The 23939-nt window shown below is 43.8% G+C and overlaps 2 protein-coding genes across 2 annotated transcripts in view; both read left to right on the forward strand.

The window, feature by feature from the left end:
- Nucleotides 1-23939, forward strand: part of LOC309857078 (uncharacterized protein) — a 182247-nt gene that overhangs the window by 12565 nt on the left and 145743 nt on the right. The window contains exons 3-4 of the mRNA XM_082749965.1: nt 1615-1636; nt 3363-3451. Of these exons, the coding sequence (XP_082606091.1) occupies nt 3383-3451 (69 nt within the window). The 5' untranslated portion in view covers nt 1615-1636; nt 3363-3382. The remainder of the gene's footprint in view (nt 1-1614; nt 1637-3362; nt 3452-23939) is intronic.
- On the forward strand, nt 3707-19119 carry LOC309857076 (transport and Golgi organization protein 1 homolog; the record flags this gene model as incomplete). The annotated part of the gene is made up of 10 exons (XM_082749964.1): nt 3707-3754; nt 4695-4758; nt 4925-5051; nt 8619-8720; nt 16384-16444; nt 16552-16587; nt 16667-16734; nt 16858-16952; nt 17929-17993; nt 18958-19119. Exons 3-10 carry the CDS (start codon nt 5008-5010, stop codon nt 19117-19119), a joined length of 633 nt encoding a protein of 210 aa, XP_082606090.1. The 5' UTR covers nt 3707-3754; nt 4695-4758; nt 4925-5007.

Genomic DNA, 23939 nt, shown 5'->3' on the forward strand with positions numbered 1-23939 from the left:
TTCAGCAAAATCAAAAGATGCTGCAGAGCAAAGGAAGCAGTCAATAAAACACAGAGACAACACACGGAATGGGAGAAGATATTTGCAAATGACAGTACAGACAAAAGGTTGATATCCAGGATCTACAAAGAACACCTCAAACTCAACACACACAAAATAGATAATCATATCAAAAAATGGGCAGAAGGTATGAACATACACTTCTCCAATGAAGTCATACAAATGGCTATCAGACACATGAAAAAATGTTCATCATCACTAGCCCTCAGGGAGATTCAAATTAAAACTACATTGAGATATGGCCAAAATTAACCAAACGGGAAACAATATGTGTTGGAGGGGATGTGGAGAAAGGGGAACCCTCTTCCATTGTTGGTGGGAATGGAAGTTGGTGCAGCCTCATTAGAGAACAGTGTGGACATTCCTTAAGAAATTAAAAATAGAGCTTCTCTATGACCTGCCATTGCACTACTGGATATTTACCCCAAAGATACAGTTGTAGTGATAAGAAGGGCCATCTGTACCCCAGTGTTTATAGCAGCAATGGCCACAGTTGCCAAACTGTGGAAAGAACCAAGATGCCCTTCAACGGACGAATGGATAAGGAAGATGTGGTCCATATACACTATGGAGTATTATGCCTCTATCAGAACGGACGAATACCCAGCTTTTTTTTTTTTAATTTTTTAAAGATTTTTATTATTTATTTATTTGACAGAGAGAGATCACAAATAGGCAGAGAGGCAGGCAGAGAGAAAGAGGAAGAAGCAGGCTTCCTGCCGAGCAGAGAGCCCTATGCGGGTCTTGATTCCAGGACCCTGAGATCATGACCTGAGCCGAAGGCAGCGGCTTAACCCACTGAGCCACCCAGGCACCCCCGAATACCAAGCTTTTTTAGCAACATGGATGGGACTGGAGGAGATTATGCTGAGTGAAATAAGGCAACAAACAGAGTCAGTTATCATATGGTTTCGCTTATTGTTGGAGCATGGTGGACATGGGGAGTTAGGAGAAGGGAGTTGGGGGAAATTGGAAGGGGAGGTGAACTATGATAGATTATGGACTCTGAAAAACAATCTGAGGGGTTTTAATTCTTTGGGTTGGGATGTTGGGGTGGTGGTATTAGAGAGGGCATGGATTGCATGGAGCACTGGTTGTGGTACAAAAACAAAGAATACTGTTAGGCTGAAAATAAATAAAAAATAAATTAAAAAAAAAAAACCAAGAAAACAAAAACTAATGACAGACTGTGTGGTGACTAACATAAAAAATAGCTAGGGAAATAATGAATTAAAGGATATCTTTTCAATGTCTGCATGATCCCTTGTCAAAATTGAAGAGGTTGAACATTCATTGACTACTATGTGAATAGAATTTGGGGGCAAAAATAAGTTAAACACAACTTGTGCTCTTTATCATAAATTCATTGTAAACCATGATGACTTCATGAGAAATTCTAATTTTATCTTCCTTTTTAATCCTGTGAATTCATGCTGCTAAGCAAAGAGATTGTTGTAATATCTTTGGATTATAATTGTGGTACTATCTGTACTATAGATTATTACTCATAATATGTTTTGTCATCCAGCTTATCTTTGTTTCTTCCTCTCTTAGATAAAGCCTCGACAATACGAAGGTAAGATTTGGGGCTTCAGTTTTCTTTGCCAAAAATTCTCAGTACCCATATTTGATGTGTGTTTAATTTGATGAGGGATAAATATGGTGACTTCTGATGTCTCACTGACTTAAGTCTTGAAAATGCTTCTCTTCCCCATGTGGAGTCTAAGTGACAGTGTTGAGGGAGTTGCCATCTCTAAGAGACCAGGAGAAGGAACTCTTCATGGGACTAGGGAGAATACAAGGTGTAATTTTGCAGAGACATGTTTAGGAGGCAAGTGATGATGACAGCGTGAGGTCTGGAGTGAGTACTTCACCATGAGCTGACTCTTGGTGAAATGTCAAGAGGAGAAAACTCTCTGAGTCTAGCAAAATGGCTACACATAGGGAAGAAGGCAGATATTGCCATGCAGAGCGTGTGTTACAAGAGAGAAGTAAACTGTGGTTTTAAGTCTGAAGTGGAGGGGTCGTTGTCTGCCAGGGGAGAATGAATGGAATAAAGCCTGTGCCAGCGGGGATAATGGATAGTGTGTGGGGATCATGGATTGTGGTGATTCCATGGTGCTGGCTGTTGATGGCCTGGGCGGCCACCTGGCACTTAAGAAACCATTGAATGTCGTTGTTCGTTGTTGCGAGTGTGGAAGTGGTTCTGGTGAGAAGAGAGGTCTCAGAGCAGGAGAGCGCTCACAGTGGGTCAGGAGAAGAGAAGTTTGCACTTTGAGGCAAGATGAGAGAATTATTTTTTAGGAGATTCTGTTTATTCACTAGATATATATATAGAGAGAGCACAAGCTGGCAGAGTGGGAGGCAGACAGAGAGGGAGAAGCAGGTCCTTGCTGAGCAGAGAGTTGGATGTGGGATGTGATCCCAGGACCCAGGATCCTGATCCCAGCAGAAGGCAGACCCTTAACTAACTGAGCCATCCAAGTGCCCCACGATGAGAAAATTAAGTGGCTCTTAGAGTAGTCTGTGTTCTAGACCTTACAAGTGTTATGCAGCTGCCATCAGTCTCCTCATGAGTGTTGTTTCCCTTTAAGGGTGGAGGGTAACATCCTCCTGTTGTGATGAAAAAAGCTTGTCTTCTCAGGCTTGTGCATTATCCAGGGCCTCCAAAGACTCTCTGTAACGTGGAGATTGTACCCAAATGTGTTTATAGCAGAGAACTGGTCCTCCAGAGGCCCCAGCCTGGGGTCCATGAAAGGCGATCTGGGAGCAGCAGAAAGTTTCTGAAGGCCTGTGAGTTCTCACTCACCTGACATCTTGAGCTTTCCTTCTGTGGAATTCCAAGTAGGACCTGGAAGTGGACGATCCACTGAGCAGGAACAATGTATAGTTTTGCTCATTATGGGTTGTTTGCAGGGACCTGCTTTTGTATCTGAATCACTGGAGGAGAGAGATGTTAGTTGCTAGGATGCTTGATTTTTCGGTCACATCTCTGGTGATGACATTAGCATATGCAAGGTTTGAATTTTCCAAGAATGGTGCTTACAGGTGGGAGAAAAATGAGAAAGCTTTCGATTGTTTCTTTTTTTATGTTTGAAAAACATTTTAAGTAGGAATCTCACTGATATAGAATGTCTTAGGTTTCAAATGCTGCTACAACATGCTTCCTTCAGGCACAATGGGAATGCTAGCAAGTTAGTGACACCCAAGTGTCAGAGAATGTACTCTGGTGCTAATATATTGGGATTATTCAATGTCGCTGTTTTTGCTAATTATCTTAAAATTCTTTTTTCTCCTTTCAGTTACTTTAGACCAAATCAAGATGAAGATTAATAACCTTAAAAACGAAAACAGGGATCTTGAAAAAAACATAGCAAGTTGGGAGGAGAAGGTATGTGTACCCTTTCAAATATTTTTTTGTGATTTCATATTGGTTACTTACCCTCTGGTAGTTCATTCTATCGATCTATATCATGCAACCCAGAAATGGTCCTTGAGTAAGAGAAGCTTCACAAATGTAGAGTACTGCCTCTTTCTTTGTCACAAAAGGAGAGGCACAGATGTAGGTTTCTTTAACATGCTATTTTGGACTTCTGTTTCTTTTTCATATTTTTTGTAGGTTAGGGAAGCAAAGAAGCAAGCGGAAACGAGGAGAGAACATAAGCATTCCCTTGCTGGAGTACGTAAATTAAAAGTAAGACTCCTTTCTTTGCCTGAATTGTGTTCTAACAGCAGAAATAAAAGTAATAAAATATTATTATTATTATTAAAATTATTATTATTTCAAAGATTGATTTGAGAGAAGGAAAGAGTGAGGCGAGGGGGTCTGAAGGAGACAGAGAGAGAATGCCAAGCAGACACCGTGCCGAGTGTTTTGCCTGATGCGGGGATCAATCCCATGACCCTGAGATCAGGACTTGAGGCAAACGAAAGCAGGAGTCAGACACTCCACAGACTGGGCCACCCAGGTGCAACCCAGGTGCCCCAAGGAATGAGTCACTGTTACTCATTCAATATGTTTTCTTGAAGGAGAACATCAAAAAGGTGGAAGAGATTAATGAAAATTTGAAGGATTCCCTTCATTGTAAGCAGGCTCTCTTACAAACTCAGAGAGAAAAGAATATTAAGAATGTGGATGTGGTAAAAGTTAGGTGTTAGTTGTACTATAATGTGGCTTGGGAGGCTTTTGGTTTATTTGGGTGAGGTGAGTGCAGTGTATTCCTGTGCTGTTTGTGCAGTAGAGCGTGGGCATCTGGGAACAGAAACCTCTACTGAACCGTGAACTGTGATTTCACTTAGGACCACCCCGATGAGATTTGCAATTTCAAGGCCTAGGAAGTATGGTTTATTTCACAGCTGGGTAATCATCACATCATTCAGCGCTGCCCTCCAAGTTACATAGAAAATCCCACAAAATATGTGAGCAGTGAAGGATGATAGCAAGCCCAATATGTATAGTAGAATATTATTTTATATCAGTTCCTCTAAGAAAGCCATTTGTGCGTTTTTTGACATGAACTAGGTTCTTTTCTTGCCCTTTATTCCATTTATGCCTCAAGGGCTTTCTTTGTTGCCCTCCATGATCCTGTCCTGTTAGGTGCCCTCATATGTCTTTTCTCAAATCTGTCTTAAAGGCCCAAGATGCACTGGTGGATCAAGAGTTGAGAGCCTTGACATCAAAAAACCAAGAACTGAAAGGTACCTTGTTTTGGGGGATGAAATCTCCATATGGTGGCAATGAGTTTGCATCGGGCAGGGAGAGAATGCCTTTCTGCCTTCACAGCCTTGCCCTTCTCCTTTCCCCATTGAAACCAAGTTCTCAGGTCATGGCACAAACATAGAAAATTAAATTCATCCTTTACAGAAAGGAAAACATTCCTGGAAGACCAGTGTAATGCCCTGAGTTATAAAGAAGCAGAATTGAACCTGCTAAAGAAAAAATTGGATATGGTGGTGGAGTTCTCTGAAAACCGAAAACTGACTGCAGAAGAGTAAGCTATTGCTGTGTTGTCATAGATATTGTTGTATGAATTTTCGTGGCGGCAACTATTTGGATCTTCTGGAATTGGATCTTTGTGTACTTTTGCCAAATGCATTCTGTAGAATTGGGCTGCCATTCCTGTCTTGATTTGTGTAACATGAATTTTCCTTTCTGTTCTAATAACTTGCCACATGTTATTGTGTGATTCATTGGAAGAAGCGGGAAGGTCCCAGCATTAATCACTTTGATACGTGGATCCCCTCTGGATCAGTCTACATTTCCCTTTCATTTTAACTCTCATCACATGCTCTGACCACTCCTGCATTAGGTCCATTTCTTGTTCAGTATGAGACTTGGGTCCAGAACATGGAGAGAAAAATGGAATTCTCTTCCTGCAGAAGCAGGGAAAGTTTCTTTGTGGAAAGTGTGCTGGGGCTCCAGCAATACTGGGTCCCTTTATCTGGTGTACAACTGAGATCATTCGCTGCAGCCCAATACCTTAGAAGGCCAGGGTATTTTCTGTCCACCTGATTTTCTTTTTTTTTTTCTATCTCTTTCTTTCTTTCTTTCTTTCTTTCTTTCTTTCTTCCTTTCTTTCTAAGAGATTTTATTTATCTATTTGACAGAAAGAGACTCCGCGAGAGAACTCAAGCAGGGGGAGTGTGAGAGGGAGAAGCAGGCTTCCCGCCGAACAGGGAGTCCAGTGTGGGGCTCTATTGCAGGACCCTGGGATCATGACCTGTACCAAATACTTTTAAGCAGATAATTACTGAGCCATCCTGGTGCCCCTCCACACGATTTTCTAGGTGTATGTCTCTTGGATCACAACCAAAGCCTGCAGTTTCACTAAGTCTCACCTTTGCTGGCGGATGAGAGCTTCACTTGTTGCATTCCAACCTGTCCCCAAAAGGTTGCTTGTTCATTTACTTTGTATTCACTCGCCTGTTCTAGAATTCACTGATGTGTCCTCCGGAAACTGGCTCCCACTGCCAGGCTGGCTTTCTCCTAGGCTTCCTTCTTCTCCATCTGATTATCATGTTTCTTCATGTGCTCTTTAGAAAAAGGACTAGTGTCCGGAATCTATAAAGAACTTAGCAAACTCAACACCCAGAAAACAAATAATCCAATCAAAAAATGGGCAGAGGACATGAACAGACATTTCTGCAAAGAAGACATCCAGATGGCGAACAGACACATGAAAAAGTGCTCCATATCACTCGGCATCAGGGAAATACAAATCAAAACCACAATGAGATATCACCTCACACCAGTCAGAATGGCTAAAATCAACAAGTCAGGAAATGACAGATGCTGGCGAGGATGCGGAGAAAGGGGAACCCTCCTACACTGTTGGTGGGAATGCAAGCTGGTGCAGCCACTCTGGAAAACAGCATGGAGGTTCCTCAAAATGTTGAAAATAGAACTGCCCTATGACCCAGCAATTGCACTACTGGGTATTTACCCTAAAGATACGAACGTAGTGATCCAAAGGGGCACGTGCACCTGAATGTTTATAGCAGCAATGTCCACAATAGCCAAACTATGGAAAGAACCTAGATGTCCATCAACAGATGAATGGATCAAGAAGATGTGGTATATATACACAATGGAATACTATGCAGCCATCAAAAGAAATGAAATCTTGCCATTTGCAACAACATGGATGGAGCTAGAGTGTATCATGCTTAGCGAAATAAGTCAAGCAGAGAAAGACAACTATCATATGATCTCCCTGATATGAGGAAGTGGTGATGCAACATGGAGGCTTAAGTGAGTAGCAGAAGAATAAATGAAACAAGATGGGATTGGGAGGGAGAGAAACCATAAGTGACTCTTAATCTCACAAAACAAACTGAGGGTTGCTGGGGGGAGGGGGTTTGGGAGAAGGGGGTGGGATTATGGACATTGGGGAGGGTATGTGATTTGGTGAGTGCTGTGAAGTGTGTAAACCTGGTGATTCACAGACCTGTACCCCTGGGGATAAAAATATATGTTTATAAAAAATAAAAAATTAAAAAAAAAAGAAATTGGGTGCATTCACTCACAAGTTTGCTCTCTTGTCCAGTGTGTCCTTTTATTTCTCAGGAGATATAAGGACGTTGGAGTCCCTCATTCATGTGGAAAAGCAAAACTGTTCCCTGTCTATCCTGGAGACTCAGCTTTGTGTTATTCCTTCCCACATCGGGGGTGGGGGCCACTCTCTCTCACAGGCACTTGGGTTCTGTTCATTGGTAAAGACCCACTCCCCTCACTCTTTCCTTCTCTCAAATCAATCTTTGAAATAATATTAATTTTAATAATAATAATATTTCATTACTTTTATTTCTGCTGTTAGAACACAATTCAGGCAAAGAAAGGAGTCTTACTTTTAATTTACGTACTTCAGGACCTTCTTGGGGCAGGCCCAATGTCCTGACCACCTTTCTCTCTTCAACACCATATCCCTGAGCCACACACTGACTGCCGCTCCAGAAGACATTTGCTGAAGGATGGTTGAGAGACCAGAAGCAGATGCTCCTGTCCTTCTCTTTCTAGAGCTTTTGTCTGTCCCTAAGTCTTTCTGCATGAGATTCTTGACAAGTGTCCTGTTGAAACCTAGTGAATGAACACCATGAACAAAAGAGTTGAGGGCAGCCCAGCAGACCAAACTTTCTAAGCATCACCGTTTGCTGCCTTCACCATCCATGAAGCTGGTTTTGGTCAAGAAGGTTGACTTGGGGCGCCTGGGTGGTTCAGTAGGTTAGAGCCTCTGCTTTCGGCTGAGTTCGTGGTCCCCCTGGGATGGAGCCCAGCATTGGGTTCTCTGCTCAGTGGACAGCCTGCTCCCCCCCCACCCTCTGCCTACCTCTCTGCATACTTCAGATCTCTCTCTCTCTCAAATAAATAAATAAAATCTTTTTTTTTAAATAAAGTTAGAGTAACTGGAATTGACAGACTTACATCTGAACTATGTTCCACTGAGATAACACCCTGAGTATGTGACAGTTCACATGGATTATTTGAGGACATATTTTCGGCACTAAGATTGGCCTTTTCCTATACCAGGATCTTTCACGAGGGGCCAGGGGTTGTACTTCTAAAGCATATAGATGTGTGGGAGTGAGTTTCCATACCAGTGAAGCCATATTCTAGAAGTTCCTATGGGCTGAATGTGGGGGCACAGCCTTGGTCTGAGGATCAGGGCTCCCCACAGAGACTAATGATGGGCCCCTATTCATCCTAATGAGTGTAGCTCGTCAGGCTTGGCTTTTCACTTTGAATTGAAATGAGTCTTCACCATCTCAAACCAAAGATGCATTCCAAGAGGGCACAGAGTGCAATATTATTTGGTGACATGGTGAATGAATTAAAGTAGACAAGTAAAAAGACAGCCCCGATTGCAGGGAGCTTGGCCAGCAGCAAAAGTTCGATGTTTCTTCAACCCTAAATGGGGCCTTCATTCATTTCCCTGTTGTGTTGTCAGTCTGTGCTTTTAGCGGGGACATTCCAACATAGGCCATCAGGTGTGCTAGAAGAATAAATGGCAAAAATTCAGGACCGTGGCTACTGGACAATGTATATACCTCTCCCATCTTAGGAAGCTAGAAGAGAAACTGTATGAATTGAATGCAACTAAGAATGAGCTGTTAGCTGCTGATAAATATCTGAAAGTAACTGAAGAAGAAATGGAGAAGTACAGGTAAGTTCAGACACTACATACTATTGGCTCCTGAAAAGTTCCCTTTGGATTTTTTTTTTTAATTTTTAATTTTCTTATAAACCTATGATGTATTCTTAGCCCCAGGGGTACAGGTCTGTTATTCACCAGGCTTACACACTTCACAGCACTCACCATAGCTCATACCCTCCCCAGTGTCCATAACCCCACCATCCTCTCCCTACAACCTTCCACCCAGCATCCCTCAGTTTATTTTGTGACATCTTGTTTCATTTATTCTTTTCCTACCCCACAACCCCCCACGTTGCATCTCCACTTCCTCATATCAGGGAGACCCTATGATAGTTGTCTTTATCCGGTCGACTTCTTTCGATAAGGATAATTCCCTCTAGTTCCATGCACGTCGTCGCAAATGGCAAGATATTTCTTTTGATGGCTTCATAGTATTCCACTGTATATATATATACCACATCTTCTTTATCCACTCATTTGTTGATGGACATCTAGGTCCTTTCCGTAGTTTGGCTATTGTGGACATTGCTGCTATAAACATTCAGGTACACGTGGCCCTTCAGATCACTACGTTTGTATCATTAGGGTAAATAGCCAGTAGTGCAATTGCTGGGTCATAGGGTAGCTCTATTTTCAGCTTTTTGATAAACCACCATGCTGTTTTCCAGAGTTGGTTGCACCAGCTTACATTCCCACCAAAAGTGTAAGAGTGTTCCTTTTTCTATGCATCCTCGCCAGCATCTGTCATTTCCTGACTTGTTAATCTTAGCCATTCTGACTAGTGTGAGGTGGTATCTCATTGTGGTTTTGATTTGAATTTCCCTGATGCCGAGTGATGTGAAGCAATTTTTCATGTGTCTGTTGGCCATCTGGATGTCTTTGCAGAAATGTCTGTTCATGTCCTCTGCCATTTCTTGATTGGCTTATTTGTTCTTTGGGTGTTGAGTTTCCGAAGCTCTTTATAGATTTTGGATCCTACCCCTTTATCTGATATGTTGTTTGCAAATATCTTCTCCCATTCTGTCAGTTGTCTTTTGGTTTTGTTAACTGTTTCCTTTGCTGTGCAGAAGCTTTTGGTCTTGATGAAGTTCCAATAGTTTGTTTTTGCCTTTGATTTCCTCCCTTTTGATGATGATTCTAGGAAGAAGTTGCTGTGGTTGAGGTTGAAGATGTTGTTGCCTGTATTCTCCCCAAGGATTTTGATGGATTCTTTTCTCACATTGACGTCCTTCGTCCATTTTGAGTCTATTTTCCTGTGTAGTGTAAGGAAATGGTCCGGTTTCATTTTAATGCATGTGGCTGTCCAATTTTCCCAACACCATTTGTTGAAGAGACTGTCATTTGGACATTGGACGTTCTTTCCTGCTTTGTTGAAGATTAATTGACCATAGAGTTGAGGGTGTATTTTTGGGTTCTCTCTTCTGGTCCATTGATCTATGTGTCAGTTTTTGTTCCAGTACCATTCTGTCTTGATGATGACAGCTTTGTAGCAGAGCTTGAATTCCAGAATTGTGATGCCACCAACTTTGGCTTTCTTTTTCAATATTGCTTTGGCTATTCGAGGTTTTTTCTGGTTCCATATAAATTTTAGGATTATTTGTTCCATTTCTTTGAAAAAAAATGGATGGGATTTTGATAGGGATTGCATTAAATGTGTGAATTTCTTTAGGTAGCAAAGACATTTTCATAATATTTGTTTTTCCAATCCAGGTGCATGGAACCTTTTTCCATTTCTTTGTGTCTTCCTCAATTTCTTTCATAAGTACTTTAGAGTTTTCTTAGTATAGATTCTTTGCCTCTTTGCTTAGTTGTATTCCTAATTATCTTGTGGTTTTTGGTGCAGTTGTAAATGGGGTTTACTCCTTAATTTTGGTCCTTTTATCTTGCTGTTGTGTAAAGCAATGCAACTGATTTCTGTGCATCAGTTTTATATCCTGACACTTTACTGAATTCCTGTACAAGTTCTAGCAGATTTGGAGTGAAGTCTTTTGGGGTTTCCACATATAGTATCATATCATCTGCAAAGAGTGAGGGTTTGACTTTTTTTTTTTTTTTTTGCCGATTTGGATGTTTTGATATCTTTTTGTTGTCTGATTGCTGAGGCGTGGACTTCTAGTACTATGTTGAATAGCAGTGGTGATAATGGACATCCCTGCCGTGTTCCTGACCTTAGCAGAAAAGCTCTCAGTTTTTCTCCATTGAGAATGATATTTGCAGTGGGTTTTCCATAGATGGCTTTGATAATATTGAGATATGTGCCCTCTATCCCTACACTTTGAAGTTTTCTGATCAGGAAGGAATGCTGTACTTTGTCAAATGCTTTTTCAGCATCTATTCAGAGTATCATGTGGTTCTTGTTCTTTTCTTAATGTATTGTATCACATTAATTGATTTGCAGATGTTGAACCAACCTTGCAGCCCTGGAATAAATCCCACTTGGTGGTGGAGAATAATCGTTTTAATGTACTCTTGGATCCTATTGGCTAGTATTTTGGTGAGAATTCTTGTGTCTGTGTTCATCAAGGATCTTGATCTGTAATTCTCTTTTTGGATGGGATCCTTGTCTGGTTTGGGGATCAAGGTGATGCAGGCCTCATAAAACGAGTTTGGAAGTTTTCCTACCATTTCAGTTTTTTGGAACAGTTTCGGGACAATAGGAATTAATTCTTCTTTAAATGTTTGATAGAATTCCCCTGGGAAGCAATCTGGCCCTGGGCTTTTATTTGTTTGGATATTTTTGATGACTATTTCAGTCTCCCTACTGGTTATGGGTCTGTTAAGTTTTTCTATTTCTTCCTGGCTCACTTGTGGTAGATAATATTGTCTCTACTAGTACACCCACTTCTTCCAGATTGTCAAATTTGTTGGCGAAGAGTTGCTCATAATATGTTCTTATAATTGTTTGTATTTCTTTGGTGTTGGTTTGATCTCTCCTCTTTCATTTGTGATTTTATTAATTTGGGTCCTTTTTCTTTTCATTTGATAGGTGTGGCCAGGGGTTTATCAATCTTATTAATTCTTTCAAGAACCAGCTCCTAGTTTCATTGATTTGTTCTATTGTTTTGTTTATTTGTTTGTTTGTTTGTTTGTTTTGAAAGATTTTAAGTATTTATTTGACAGAGAGAGAGATCACAAGTAGGCAGTAGGCAGAGAGGCAGGCAGAGAGAGGGAGGAGGAAGCAGTCTTCCCGCTGAGCAGAGAGCCCGATGCGGGGCTCGATCCCGGGACCCTGGGATCATGACCTGAGTCGAAGGCAGAAGCCCAACGCACTGAGCCACCCAGGCGCCCCTGTTTGTTTCTATTTCATTGATTTCTGCTCTGATCTTTATGATTTCTCTTCTCCTGCTGAGTTTAGGTTTTCTTTGGTGTTCTTTCTCCAGCTCCTTTAGGTGTAGGGTTAGGTTGTGTATTTGAGACCTTTCTTATTTCTTGAGAAAGGCTTGTATCGCTATATATTTTCCTCTCAGCACTGCCTTTGCTGTGTCCCACAGATTTTGAACCATTGTGTTTTCATTGTCATTTGTTTCCATGAATATATTTTTTTTCAATTCTTCTTTATTTTCCTGGTTGACCCATCCATTCTTTAATAGGATGCTCTTTAGCTTCCTTTCTCTGTCATTTGAGTTCCTTCCAACTTTCCTCTTGTGATTGAGTTCCAGCTTTAGAGCTTTGTGGTCTGAAAATATGCAGGGGATGATCCCAATCTTTTGATACCGGTTGAGACCTGATTTGTGACCCAGAATGTGATCTATTTTGGAGAATGTTCCATGTGCATTAGAGAAGAATACGTATTGTTGCTTTGGGATGGAATGTTCTGAATACATCTGTGATGGTCCAGTGTGTCATTTAAGGCCTTTATTTCCTTGTTCATCTTTCGCTTGCATGATCTGTCCATTTCAGTGAGGAGAGTGTTAAAGTCCCCTACTCTTCTTGTATTATTGTTGATGTGTTTCTTTGATTTTGTTATTAATTGGTTTATATAGTTGGCTGCTCCCATGTCAGGGGCGTAGATATTTAAAATTGTTAGATCTTCTTGTTGGAGAGACCCTTTGAGTATAATATAGTGTCCTTCCTCATCTCTTTTATTATAGTCTTTGGCATAAAATCTAATTGATCTGATAGAAGGATTGCCACTCCAGTTTTCTTCTGATTTTCATTAGCATGGTAAATTGTTTTCCACACCCTCACTTTAAATCTGGATGTGTCTTAGGGTCTAAAATGAGTTTCTTGTAGGCAGCATATGGTTGGCTATTGTTTTTTTATCCATTCTGATACCCTGTGTCTTTTGATTGGGGCATTTAACCCATTTACATTCAGGGGAACTATTGAGAGATATAAATTTAGTGCCCTTGTATTACCTCTAAGATGACTGTTACTGTATGTTGTCTCTGTTCCTTTCTGATCTACAACGTTTAGGCTCTCTCTTTGCTTAGAGGACTACTTTCAATATTTTTTGTAGAGCTGGTTTGGTGTTTGCAAATTCTTTCAGTTTTTGTTTGTCCTGGAATGTTTTTACCTCTCCTTCTATTTTCAATGATAGTCTAGCTGGATATAGTATTCTTGGCTGCATATTGTTCTCGTTTATTGCTCTGCATATATCTTGCCGGTCCTTGCTGGTCTGCCAGGTCACTTTGGATAAGTTTGCTGCCAATCTAATGTTTTTACCATTGTATGTTACAGACTTCTTGTCCCGGGGTGCTGTCAGGATTTTCTCTTTTTTCCTAAGACTTGTAAATTTTACTATTAGATGACGGGTTGTGGACCTATTCTTATTGATTTCTAGGGGGGTTCTCTACACCTCCTGGATTTTGATGCTTGCTCCCTTTGCCATATTAGGGAAATTCTCTCCAATAATTCTCTCCAATAGACCTTCTGCTCTGCTCTCTCTTCTTCTCCTTCTGGAATCCCAGTTATTCTAATGTTGTTTTGTCTTATGGTATCACTTATCTCAGGAATACTCCCCAAGTGGTCCTGTAGTTGTTTGTCTCTCTTTTGCTCAGCTTCTTTACTCTGTGTTATTTGGTCTTCTATATCACTAATTCTTTTTTCTGCCTCATTTATCCTAGCAGTAAGAGCCTCCATCTTTGATTGCACCTCTTTAATAGCTTTTTTGATTTCAACATGGTTAAACTGTGGTTCTTTTATTTATCCAGAAAGGGCTTTTATATCTCCAGATAGGGTTTCTTTAATATCTTCCATGCCTTTTTAGCGCGTGGCTAGAAACTTGGGAACCGTCATTTTGAACTCTAGATCTGACATATTACCAATGTCCATATTGATTAGGTCCCTAGCCTTCAGTACTGCCTCTTGTTCTTTTTTTTGTGGTGAGTTTTTCCACCTTGTCACTTTGTCCAGATAAGAATATTTGAAGGAGCAAATAAAATACTAAAAGGGTGGCAAAGACCTCAGGAAAGTGTGCTTGAGCCAAAACAGAAGAGACCCCAAATCATGGTGGGAGCAAAAGGGGGTAAAAGGAAGTTCAGGGAAAAAAATTTTAAAAGAATACAAATAATGAAATAATATAAAAAAGAAAAATATATATACATATTAGACTGGTGACTAGAACAGCGTCATTCACTTAATTTTGGGTGTATTTTTGTCTCTTACAAGAAATTACCTCCCAAAATTTTAAAGAATGGAAAGCATATATAAGAGTAAACACAATGAAAGGACAGAATATTACTATTAAGATGAAAAGAATTTTTTTTTAAATTTCTATAGAAAGAGTTGATATGTAAGTTGGTTGGGAGAATAAAGAAAAAGAAAGTGGAGAAGAATTGCTCAGGCTGGAGAGTAGAACAAGCCCGGTGGGAGATTTAGGGTGTAGTTTCATCTATTAGAAGAAGTTGTACCCCAAATTTTTTAGAAGAAAAAGCCCTACGTGTATACAGAAACTGAAGTTAGATACAATGAAGGATAACATACAACAATAATAATGAAGGTTCAAAAAAGATTTTTTTAATGAAAAGTATTGTTAAGATAAACTAGTTTAAAAAACGTTAAAAGAAGAAATGGTAAAAGTTAAAAAGAATTAGCTGAAGATAAAAAAAGTAAAGTTAAAAAATTAACTTTGCAAGACTAAAGTATCATGAGGAGTAAGCCGTGAATCCATGGTTTGCTTACGCCTCCTCTGGTATTCCGCTGTTCTCCTTGGTAAGTGAACTTGGTCTTGACTGGATTTCTTGTTGGTCTTCTCAGGGAGGGGCCTGTTGTAGTGATCCTCAGGTCTTTGCCCCAGGCGGAATTGCACCACCCTTTCCAGAGGCCAGGCTAAGTAATCCTCTGGGGTTGCTTTCAGGAGATTTTGTTTCCTGAACACTTTCTGTAGAGTTCCAGAGATCAGTAATGAAAGTGGCGGCCTCCCAATCTCTGTCCTGGAGGAGCTGAGAGCTCAGGGACCCATTCCTCAGTGCGCCCTCGGAGAAAAGCACTCATCATTTCCCTCTCCCTGGCCTCTGGCTGCGCTCAGACCTCACCCAGGCTGTGACCAAGTGTCTCTGTCTCTGGCACACAGCTCCACCTGGAGTCTCCGAAACCCTTAGATCGCTGAGCTCTTTTGGGGGGATTTCCCCAGATCCTGTGCCATGGATTACGGTTCAAGGTAACGCTGAGTTGAGAGGTCACTCCTTGGCTCTCTTTCCGTTCCCGGCTTCCCTGCTCTAATACCTGCGTGTTCTATGACACTCAGACACCCCTGGGCCTTCTGTGACCCTGCAGGACCTGGGGGCACGCTGTCCCTGCATGGGCTTCAGCCCGGTTTAGCCTCTGGAGCAACGTCCCTCAGTGCGCATCACTTTTAAAAGTCCTGGTTTTGTGCTCTGTTGCTTGTCAGAAGCCAGACCCTCCCCCCAGGGTCTCTCTTCCCGTCGCTTTGGATTCACTTCTCCGTGGGTCCTACCTTTCAGAAAGTAGTCGATTTTCTGTTTCTCAAATTGATGCTCTTTTTCTCTTCGATCTCCTGTTGGATTTGTAGGTGTTTGGAATGTTTTGATAAGCTATTTTGCTCGTCTCCTGCTACCTGATGTCAACTCAGCCTGCTGTTTCTCGACCATCTTGACTCCTCCCTCCCTTTGGATTGTTAATCTTTGTACATTTTGAGGACTCAATTAAGTAATATACACTAAAATTCAGAGGATGTATCCAGAGCGAATTAACTGACACAGAAAGATAAGGCACAAAACAATTCCATTACTAAACATATCCGGATCCCCAGTGTTGGCCTGACTGTGGAAACTCGCTCCATACCAGCGCCCTTGAGGTGGTGTTTGGAGGAAAACAGTTTGTCCTAGGATGAGTCTTTCCCATAAGCCCAGTAGTGGCATCTGATGGTGCTGGTCTTTGCAAACCTGGGAACCATAGTGAGGATAGAAGTTAAAGGAGAATAGAGCTTCATGACAAAAGACATTTGTCATGTGATAACTGAGGGAAAGATTGAAAACGGGTAAGGAAGTTTTGTCGGTTTTGATCCCGCAGGCAAAGAAAAATGATGAAGGAAAGGCTGTAAGAACAGCTTTGATCCCACAGTCCAATTATAGTCAGGTGAAAGTGTTTCCTGTGTCAGGATCAATTGTATGAGGGGACAGATAAGAGGAGGATGGCCACATTGGCAGATGATTTAAAATCACACCCAGTGTTGGGTTTTGTCTGATGAAAACAATTGTCCCCCTCACAGACAAGAAGTGGAAGAAATGCGGGAAGAGCTGCAGGAGTCTAACCTCACCTTCAACCACAAGGTAATGGGACTTGTGTCCAACACACTGACCCCTTGGCGCCCCTGGCAAGTGATGGTCGTGGCTCTTAAAGCCCTGAACATGGGTTTCTGGTGTGTTGGCTTTTTCAGATCGCAGTTCAAGAGAGGAACGCTCTGGCTAACTGGGTAAGTATTTTCATTTTCCTCATCTTCGTTTGCGGCACAGTCGGGCACAACTGAAGGTGGGTGTGTTTTTCTGCCGCAGATGAAGGCTCGGTATTGGGAAACAAGGATGATGCAGCAGAGCAGGGAGAACGCCTACCTGAAATACAGGTGTGAGAGTTTGATGTGCGTTTTTACGGGTGTTTGGAGAGATAACGGCTATGCTGTTTACTGCGTAGGAGAGGACGTGGTGTTGTAATTCTTAGAGATGTCCATTCTTTTTCTGTGTTCAAGACTGTGCATGATGCAAAGGGAGATGCTACCTGTGGGATCCGTGTGGCGGGAACTGATGCCGGGAAGGCCTGAGTCGCAGAAGCCTGTGTGGCAAGGTAGGGAGCACGATGTTTAATGCAGCAGCCTGATTTCTGCTGTGAAACCACATGGTGTCCTTCCTGTTCCTGTGGGTGATTGCTGTGTGTCCTGTAGAGAATCACAAGCCTGCAGGTTGTCTGAAGGGGTGACAGGAGGGTGCTTTTCTTATATGCCCCCAGGCAGCAGGACACTTGCCCCCGTGACAGGTGGAGATCACGCCGCTCCACACCTTCCCCCTGCTACCCCCTTCGGAAGAGCTGAGCCTGAGAAGGTGCGAGACTATCGCCCTTCCCACCTTGACTCAGTGGTCAAACCTTGACAAAAAAAAAAAAAGACTATTTGTGAAAAAGGGCATTTATTTACTCATAATGGAGGTTTCTATATTTTTGTTTTATTTGTCATCTATAGGACCATATTGAGCAATGAAATATATTTTACTCCTCTCATGTTATCGGTGCAATGCCATAGCTTTATTGCTCAATCTGTCTATGATTTCTTTTTTCGTGACTATACAAATGTCAAAATCTGTTTCTTCCCTGAAATGTTTATTTGTTGGCCAGTCACGCATTCTAGGTCCCAAATGCAGGATGGACAAATGAACCATTCACCTGTGGCCTGAGAAGAGAACATGGGCTGTTCATGTTGAGGGTTTGTGGATGTCCCCACACAAGGCTATTCTCACTTAGGTGTTTAATCTATGAAGATACAGTGATTTTTTTCTGATGTGTGTTGAGCACCCCAATTTTAGTGTTTATAGCCAGTTGTGCCCCGACCTGTTTACACGTGATGGATTACTTACAGAAACACTGGAACCAGGGCCCTGGAGTGTCTCAGGCAAGAGGAGACTGGTGTCTCTCGTTGCATAGGACTCACTTGAGTCACGGGTGAAACCCTCTGATAAGGGACCCAAGTGTGGGAAAGAATGCAAGATGGGGAGAGGAAAGCATGGAGGGCACGAAACCAATATAAAACTCTGACCTTTGTCTGATCTAGCATCTAGAGTGGTTCCCAGGATGAACAGCAGCACTAGCCCTCAAAGCGACCCAGAGATGAATACGGTAAGTGCTTGGGCATTTTTAGTTGTGTCCGTTTCTGAAATGGATTGCAGTGTGGACAGGTCCCTGTCCTAGCCTGTGGCCTTGGTGTGTGTCCTGCGATCATCCCTTTCAGAGTGCACGCTGTTCACCCAGGAGCCTCTGCCTGCTCCATTAGAGATCTTCAATTTTGTGCTTCCTCCCAAAGCTGTAGATGCTTTGAGACACGTGATGGTAGGATGCTCACCTCATGCATCTGTGTGTGTATGTGTGTGTGTGTGGACGTGCGTGTATGTGTGTGTGTACATAACTGAAGGAGGGTGACATCTCACCCCACAGTGAAGTCAGCTAGTCCGGCTGACTCCTTGCGGTTTCCTTTCCTGCGGGAGCTGGAGCATTTTTAGTATTTGGGTCAGGAGACTAACCTGGGAGGGTATCTGCAGAGGTCCTCAGATGGAAAATGGGAAAAGCCAGGACCGCGTCACACTTGCCCCACATGCTTTGGGCAGCTTGAGTGTTTGTGGAGAAGGTGAGCTGTGACCTCCCGTGCATCCCATCTGAGTGGATGAAGACGACAGCTGGAATCCCTCCAGTTGGCCCCTGGGTGAGATGATGATGAACTCTGGCAGGTGCCAGGTGTGTCATAGAAAGCACCCCCTGGAGCAGCAGCCCTGAAGAGGGAATCCCAGTGACTCTCTGCAAGGTCCACACCTCACACGTGTTTTACTTGTGCTTCCATGAGCGGGTTCTGATGGGGTCTGATGGCTGTGCCAACTCATAGGGTCTCTCCCGACCCATCTTGGGAGCATTGCCTGTGCTCTCCAGACACACTGGTTCCCATTTGGGGGTATCGAATCGGCCCATCAGTGGGTCTCAGCACCAAAGACTAGGCATTTGCTCTGTGCCTGAGCTAAGGACTGTCCGAATGTCGGGGACGTAGATCCACAGAGCTGGTCTCGCTCACTCAAAGGGGTCCTGTTACTCTCAGAAAGCACTCTTCCAGGTCCTCTGCAGGACTCCGGACACTCCTATCTCGTCAGCGGTGTCTGTGGCCATGGATAGCCCTTGTGGATTGTGGGAGATCCCATTGTCAGGGAGGGAAGCAGAGCTGTTCAGAGGGGATGCTGGTGGGCTTCTGGCTGACCCATAAGCACCTGCACTTCCACGTGTGGACAACAGGTTTTCCCAGGGCCTATCATTGTGTTTGTTCTCAATGTATAGAAGGAGCTGCTCTGTTTGCTGTGATGGGGGAGGTGTGGTCCCAGCTGTAGATACTGGCCTGTCATGAATGGAGATTTTTCCTTAGTTGATTATCCTTGGTGTCACACTCTTGTCTCTGTCGAGGTGTGCAGATCTATATTAACATGTGGTGACAGTAGTTTTCCCCATGTTATCTCTTCACCCCAGGTGCTAGGTGAGACACAGGGGGCGGATAGCTGTTCTGGCACAGATGCTATAGTATTGGAACATGGTGGTGGGGAAGATGTGTGTGCGGATGTGTACCCCTGCATGCCCACAGTGCACTCCGGGGAATTAACTGGGGGAGGTGGGCCCCTCCCTCCACAGTGAAGTCCTCTGGCCAGCCCGACTCCCTTTAGGTTACGTTCAGGTGCACTGGTGTTGTGCTCATGCTGGGGATAGATGGGTCTGGGAATCCTCACAAACGGAAACTGGGGAAAGCTCTCTCTGCATTTTATACTGTCTCCTTTGCAGTCTGCAATGTTCTCAGGGCATGTTTCACAAGTCAACTCCATTTTACTTCTGCTGGAAAATGTGTCTTGCAGAACCAGCCCACTTAAGACCCTTTCTACAAGTATTTTGAAGTGTCAAAGCTCTTATGTGCACTGTCGTAATCTCACACTGGGTCACATGTTCTTAAGGGGGCCATCAGTGATTACATGCATGATCACTGCCTCCCAGCCCTTCAGCTGGGTTTCCAGGAGCAGGTCATTTGGTCCTAAGTTACTGTGAGAGTTGATTTCTTTTCTCATCACATGTGTGGAGTTTTCCACTGGGAAGCATATACCCTTATGTGAATTCTCTTATATGGCCATCTTCATTTCCCATTGTACAAAATTACTCTGGAACTCAGTAGGTTGAAATTTCCAAATGACTGTGTTTTCAGACAAACACAGGGGACGCCTGTGTGGCTCAATGTGTTAAAGCCTCTGCCTTAGGCTCAGGTCATGATCCTATGTCCTAGGATCAAGCCCCACATCAGACTCTCTGCTCAGCAGAGAGCCTGCTTCCCTTCCTCTCTCTCTCTCTGCCTCTTGCCTGCTTCTGATCTCTGTCTGTCAAATAAATAAAATCTTTAAAAAAAAAAAAAGACAAGCACAGCTGCTCAGTGTAAATAAAGTTTTTTGATATCGTGTCCCTTGGACGACACTTTTCCAGTGCCCCTGTCAGGGCACAAGGCCCTAATTCCTCAAGTGTCTTTGTAGCCATGGACAGAAACTGTAGAGAGTAGAGGACCCCTTTGTCAGGAGCGAGGCAGCGTGGGGAGAGTCAGGGACTTATAAGCCAACGATTCCCCTCAAGTGGCTCGGAAACTTTGTGGAGAAACGGCTTTCAGTTTCGTCACATTCTCTCTATTCTGCTCAAAGCAAAATCTTCTCTGGTGTCTGAGGAGGATAGAGGAAGTATTGTCCAGGATTTCGATGCCTCCGTGTCTGGAATGTGCTGCTTTAGTTTGCAATGATCCTTTTTCATCTTGAAGACACTACTTCTTGCTGGAGAATGTGGGCCGACATGGGCAGTGATGTGTGGTGAAAGGCTATTCCTGTAACAGCCATTGCCCTCTCCCCGCTCATTGTACTGGCCCCACTTGGGAGGGGCATGTAAGTTTTCTAGCATGATGCAGCTCTCCTGGAAGGTGGTATTGGAGAAGGAGCCGGATGCTGAGAGCTCTTTGTTTTGGTTTCTTTTCTTGGTGTTGCAACTTTTGTCTGTTTTGCTAAAATATTTTCTTGTCTGTTCTGCAGGTCGCTAGAGGTGTGAGAGAGTTCCCTCATTGCCCAGGGCTCCTCCGTATGCCCTACCACATGGGGTGGAATGTACCAGACTTCCCTCCTCCTCATCCACCTCCACAGTGGTCGACATGGGGGCCTCGGCCACACCTCGTTCCTCCACCACAAGTTGAGATGATCTGAATTGACATGGGTCATAGAGCTTATTCATAGTTGAACCCCTTCTGTCGGTGGAGAGGATGGAGAGGTGGTTCCACAAGGTTTTGCAATGCAGCAATAAGCCCAAGTGAGGACATGGTAACATTCCTCCACTTTGTCTGACGTCCATATCATGGACTGTCTGGTTCACCATAAAGAACTGGGCAGCAGGCGTCTACTATGGAGCAGAAAAGTGACATTCCACAGAGGACAGACATAGAAGCATTGCCCAGGTGCACTACACAGACACGATGTTCTGGGCTCTGGGCTGGATGAAGCACAACCTTCACATCAGTCTCACATGTGGAGACCCCCAGTTGTCCAGCATTATAGATTAGTTCTGGAAACATATGTCCCAGGCAGAGTGGTCGTATCTGCGAGGGTGATGGACAGTTCCCGCCTTCGTCCACAGGGGTCAGGGGAGTACTGTGAGAAACACAGTGGACCCTCCAGAAGGAGAGAGGCGAATAGGCTGAGGCAGGGGTAGAGGGTTGGCTTGAATCCTGTGTGGTCGTCGCCAGTCTGAAACCACCTCTGTCCCTTCTCGGCCTTCGGTCCCAATCAGAAGCCTGTGGAACTCAAGGGGACAGTAGCAGCACCGTGCCCGAGAAGGTCCCAGAGAAGAACCAAGTAAATGCTGGGGTGTTTTCAGTTGTACCCATTTCTGGAGTCCTGTTCCTCTCTGGACAGCACAGTGTCCTGACCTGTGTGTGTTGGGTATATCCTGGGGTCTGTGTGTGGTGTCGTTTCCCGTTCAAAGTGGCAAGTCTTCATGCAGAGCTTACAGGCGTCTATTTCCAGATCATCACCTTCTGGTTGTTTCAGTGGAGCAAAGGCAGAGTTTGTGTTCAGGGCTTGACATTCAAGGGGAAACCAGGCTGGGGACGCTGTATGATTCTGAAGTTCTTCAGGACACACGTGCTTGTGCCTGGCTATTTGCACACACTAAGCAGTGGGCAGGTGCCATTGTTGGGAAGGAAGTGTCTCCGTTGCACAATGGCAGACATCTGTCTCTTACCGTCGTGCACATCCAGCATCTGCATATGTTGTTCTGGGAGGGATGAAACACCTCTCATTTCATCTGCAGTGTGTAGGGTTTAAGCTGTCATTTCCTTAGTTGTATAAACACTTGACACAGGTCTGTGGTCCCTTCATTGTTTTTAGCGTAGGTGTCTGCCCTTGTCCTCTGCAGTTTAGAAACTTGTAGGTAATGCTCTTGTCTGGTCTGGGAGGTGAGAATGAAAGAAAAAGTGGCAGATGCTGGAGGCAAATGTAGAGGGTTTGTTGGAATGTTGCCCAGTCACTTCCAGGTGGAGAAGCTTCTGTCTTCCATGGTGTGGGTCAGATATAGATGCTGGTGCATCCTTCACAAGGACCAGCAGTGCTGACCACAGGCCTCTCGTGGCATGAGGGAGTGAAGACTGCTAAAGACATGGTAACTTTCTTCTGGTTGTTCTGTATTTAGAATTGATGGACCTTGTCTTCCAGTCATACTGAGAGGGTTGTAGGCTCCTTGTGGTGGCAGAGACCTGCCCTTCTCCGAATGCTGGGCACAGCAGGTTTCACACACATAGGGTATGGAGAAGATGCTCTGTGCTCCGGTAGGGATGAGACCTTAATGTGAGGAATTGAAGGTGTGTGTCTGAGAGAAGGGAGGGACACACTGATGACAGGACATAGACCGTGTGTTCTGTATAAGCGAAGAACTAGAGATGTATCCAGAAAGAAGGGAGGGAGCCCTGAGTCACTCAGAAACAGGAGGTTGTGGATGCCCAGAAGGCCCGAGGTGCTCAGGGAGAGGTTGTGCTTCTCTCAGGGAGGGTGAGGCCGTTACTGGCAGGCCAGCAGCTTGAGAGTGAGTGTGAAGACACCATGCCGTCCACACCGACTGCAGCATGTGTTCACTCACACAGTGTGGACCACGCCGTTATTTGTCTCAGAAATTCATTTTTCCCATGAGGCCATTCACTCATAGTCTGTGAAGAGCATTGTTTCCCTGAATTTCTGAAAATTCTGAACCATGTGAAAGAGTGTCGTGGAGATATGGGAAATTTAACTTGGTCTTTGGGGATTCTTGTCTGGCTGACTTTAAGTCCCGCAGTGAGAAAACATGAAGACAAGACGGAGAACCAGTGAAGGGTGGCCGCCCTGGCCTCAGCCCGAGTCAGACAGTTAGTGGGAGAGTCAGGGTTGGCCAGGAGCAGCCCTAGCTGGAGCCCTGTCACCAGGCCTCCGCATCGGCATCACCACCCTGTCTATAGCTGTGCACTTCCCTGGGACTTCAGTCCCAGTGTCCAGATTTGCCTGTATTCCAGATTTCTCAGTCCAAATACCAGCTCTCAGTGGGGCCTTCTCAGAGCCTCAGCTTTTATTTTAATCTGCCATAGAGAGAACATATTGGATTCTGAGGTCACTAGAACAATAGGAGTTGAAGTACATAAAGAACCTGCTGGGGCTCCTGGGCGACTCAGTGGGTTAAGCAGCAGAATCTTGATTCCTGCTCAGGTCATGATCTCGAGCTTTAGAGATTGAGGCCCAAGTCGGGCTCGGTGCTGAGTGTGGAGCCTATCTGGGATTCTCTCTCTGCCTCACCTTCTCCCCCATCCCTCTTCGCTCACAAGTTTGTGCTTTCTCTGTCTCTGTCTCAAAAAGAAAAAATAATAATAATAATTGGCAAAGAATCTGGGCTCTGACCATTCACCATTCTCACTGTTTAAATGAAAATAGCTCCATGCCAATGAGCATCAAAAATTTTTGTTTAAGTCCATAAAATACACTAAGAGTGTAATACCTCAGCCCCGGT

The sequence above is a fragment of the Mustela nivalis genome, assembly GCF_964662115.1.
Source record: "Mustela nivalis genome assembly, contig: HAP1_SCAFFOLD_330, whole genome shotgun sequence".
NCBI classification, from domain to species: Eukaryota; Metazoa; Chordata; class Mammalia; order Carnivora; family Mustelidae; genus Mustela; species Mustela nivalis.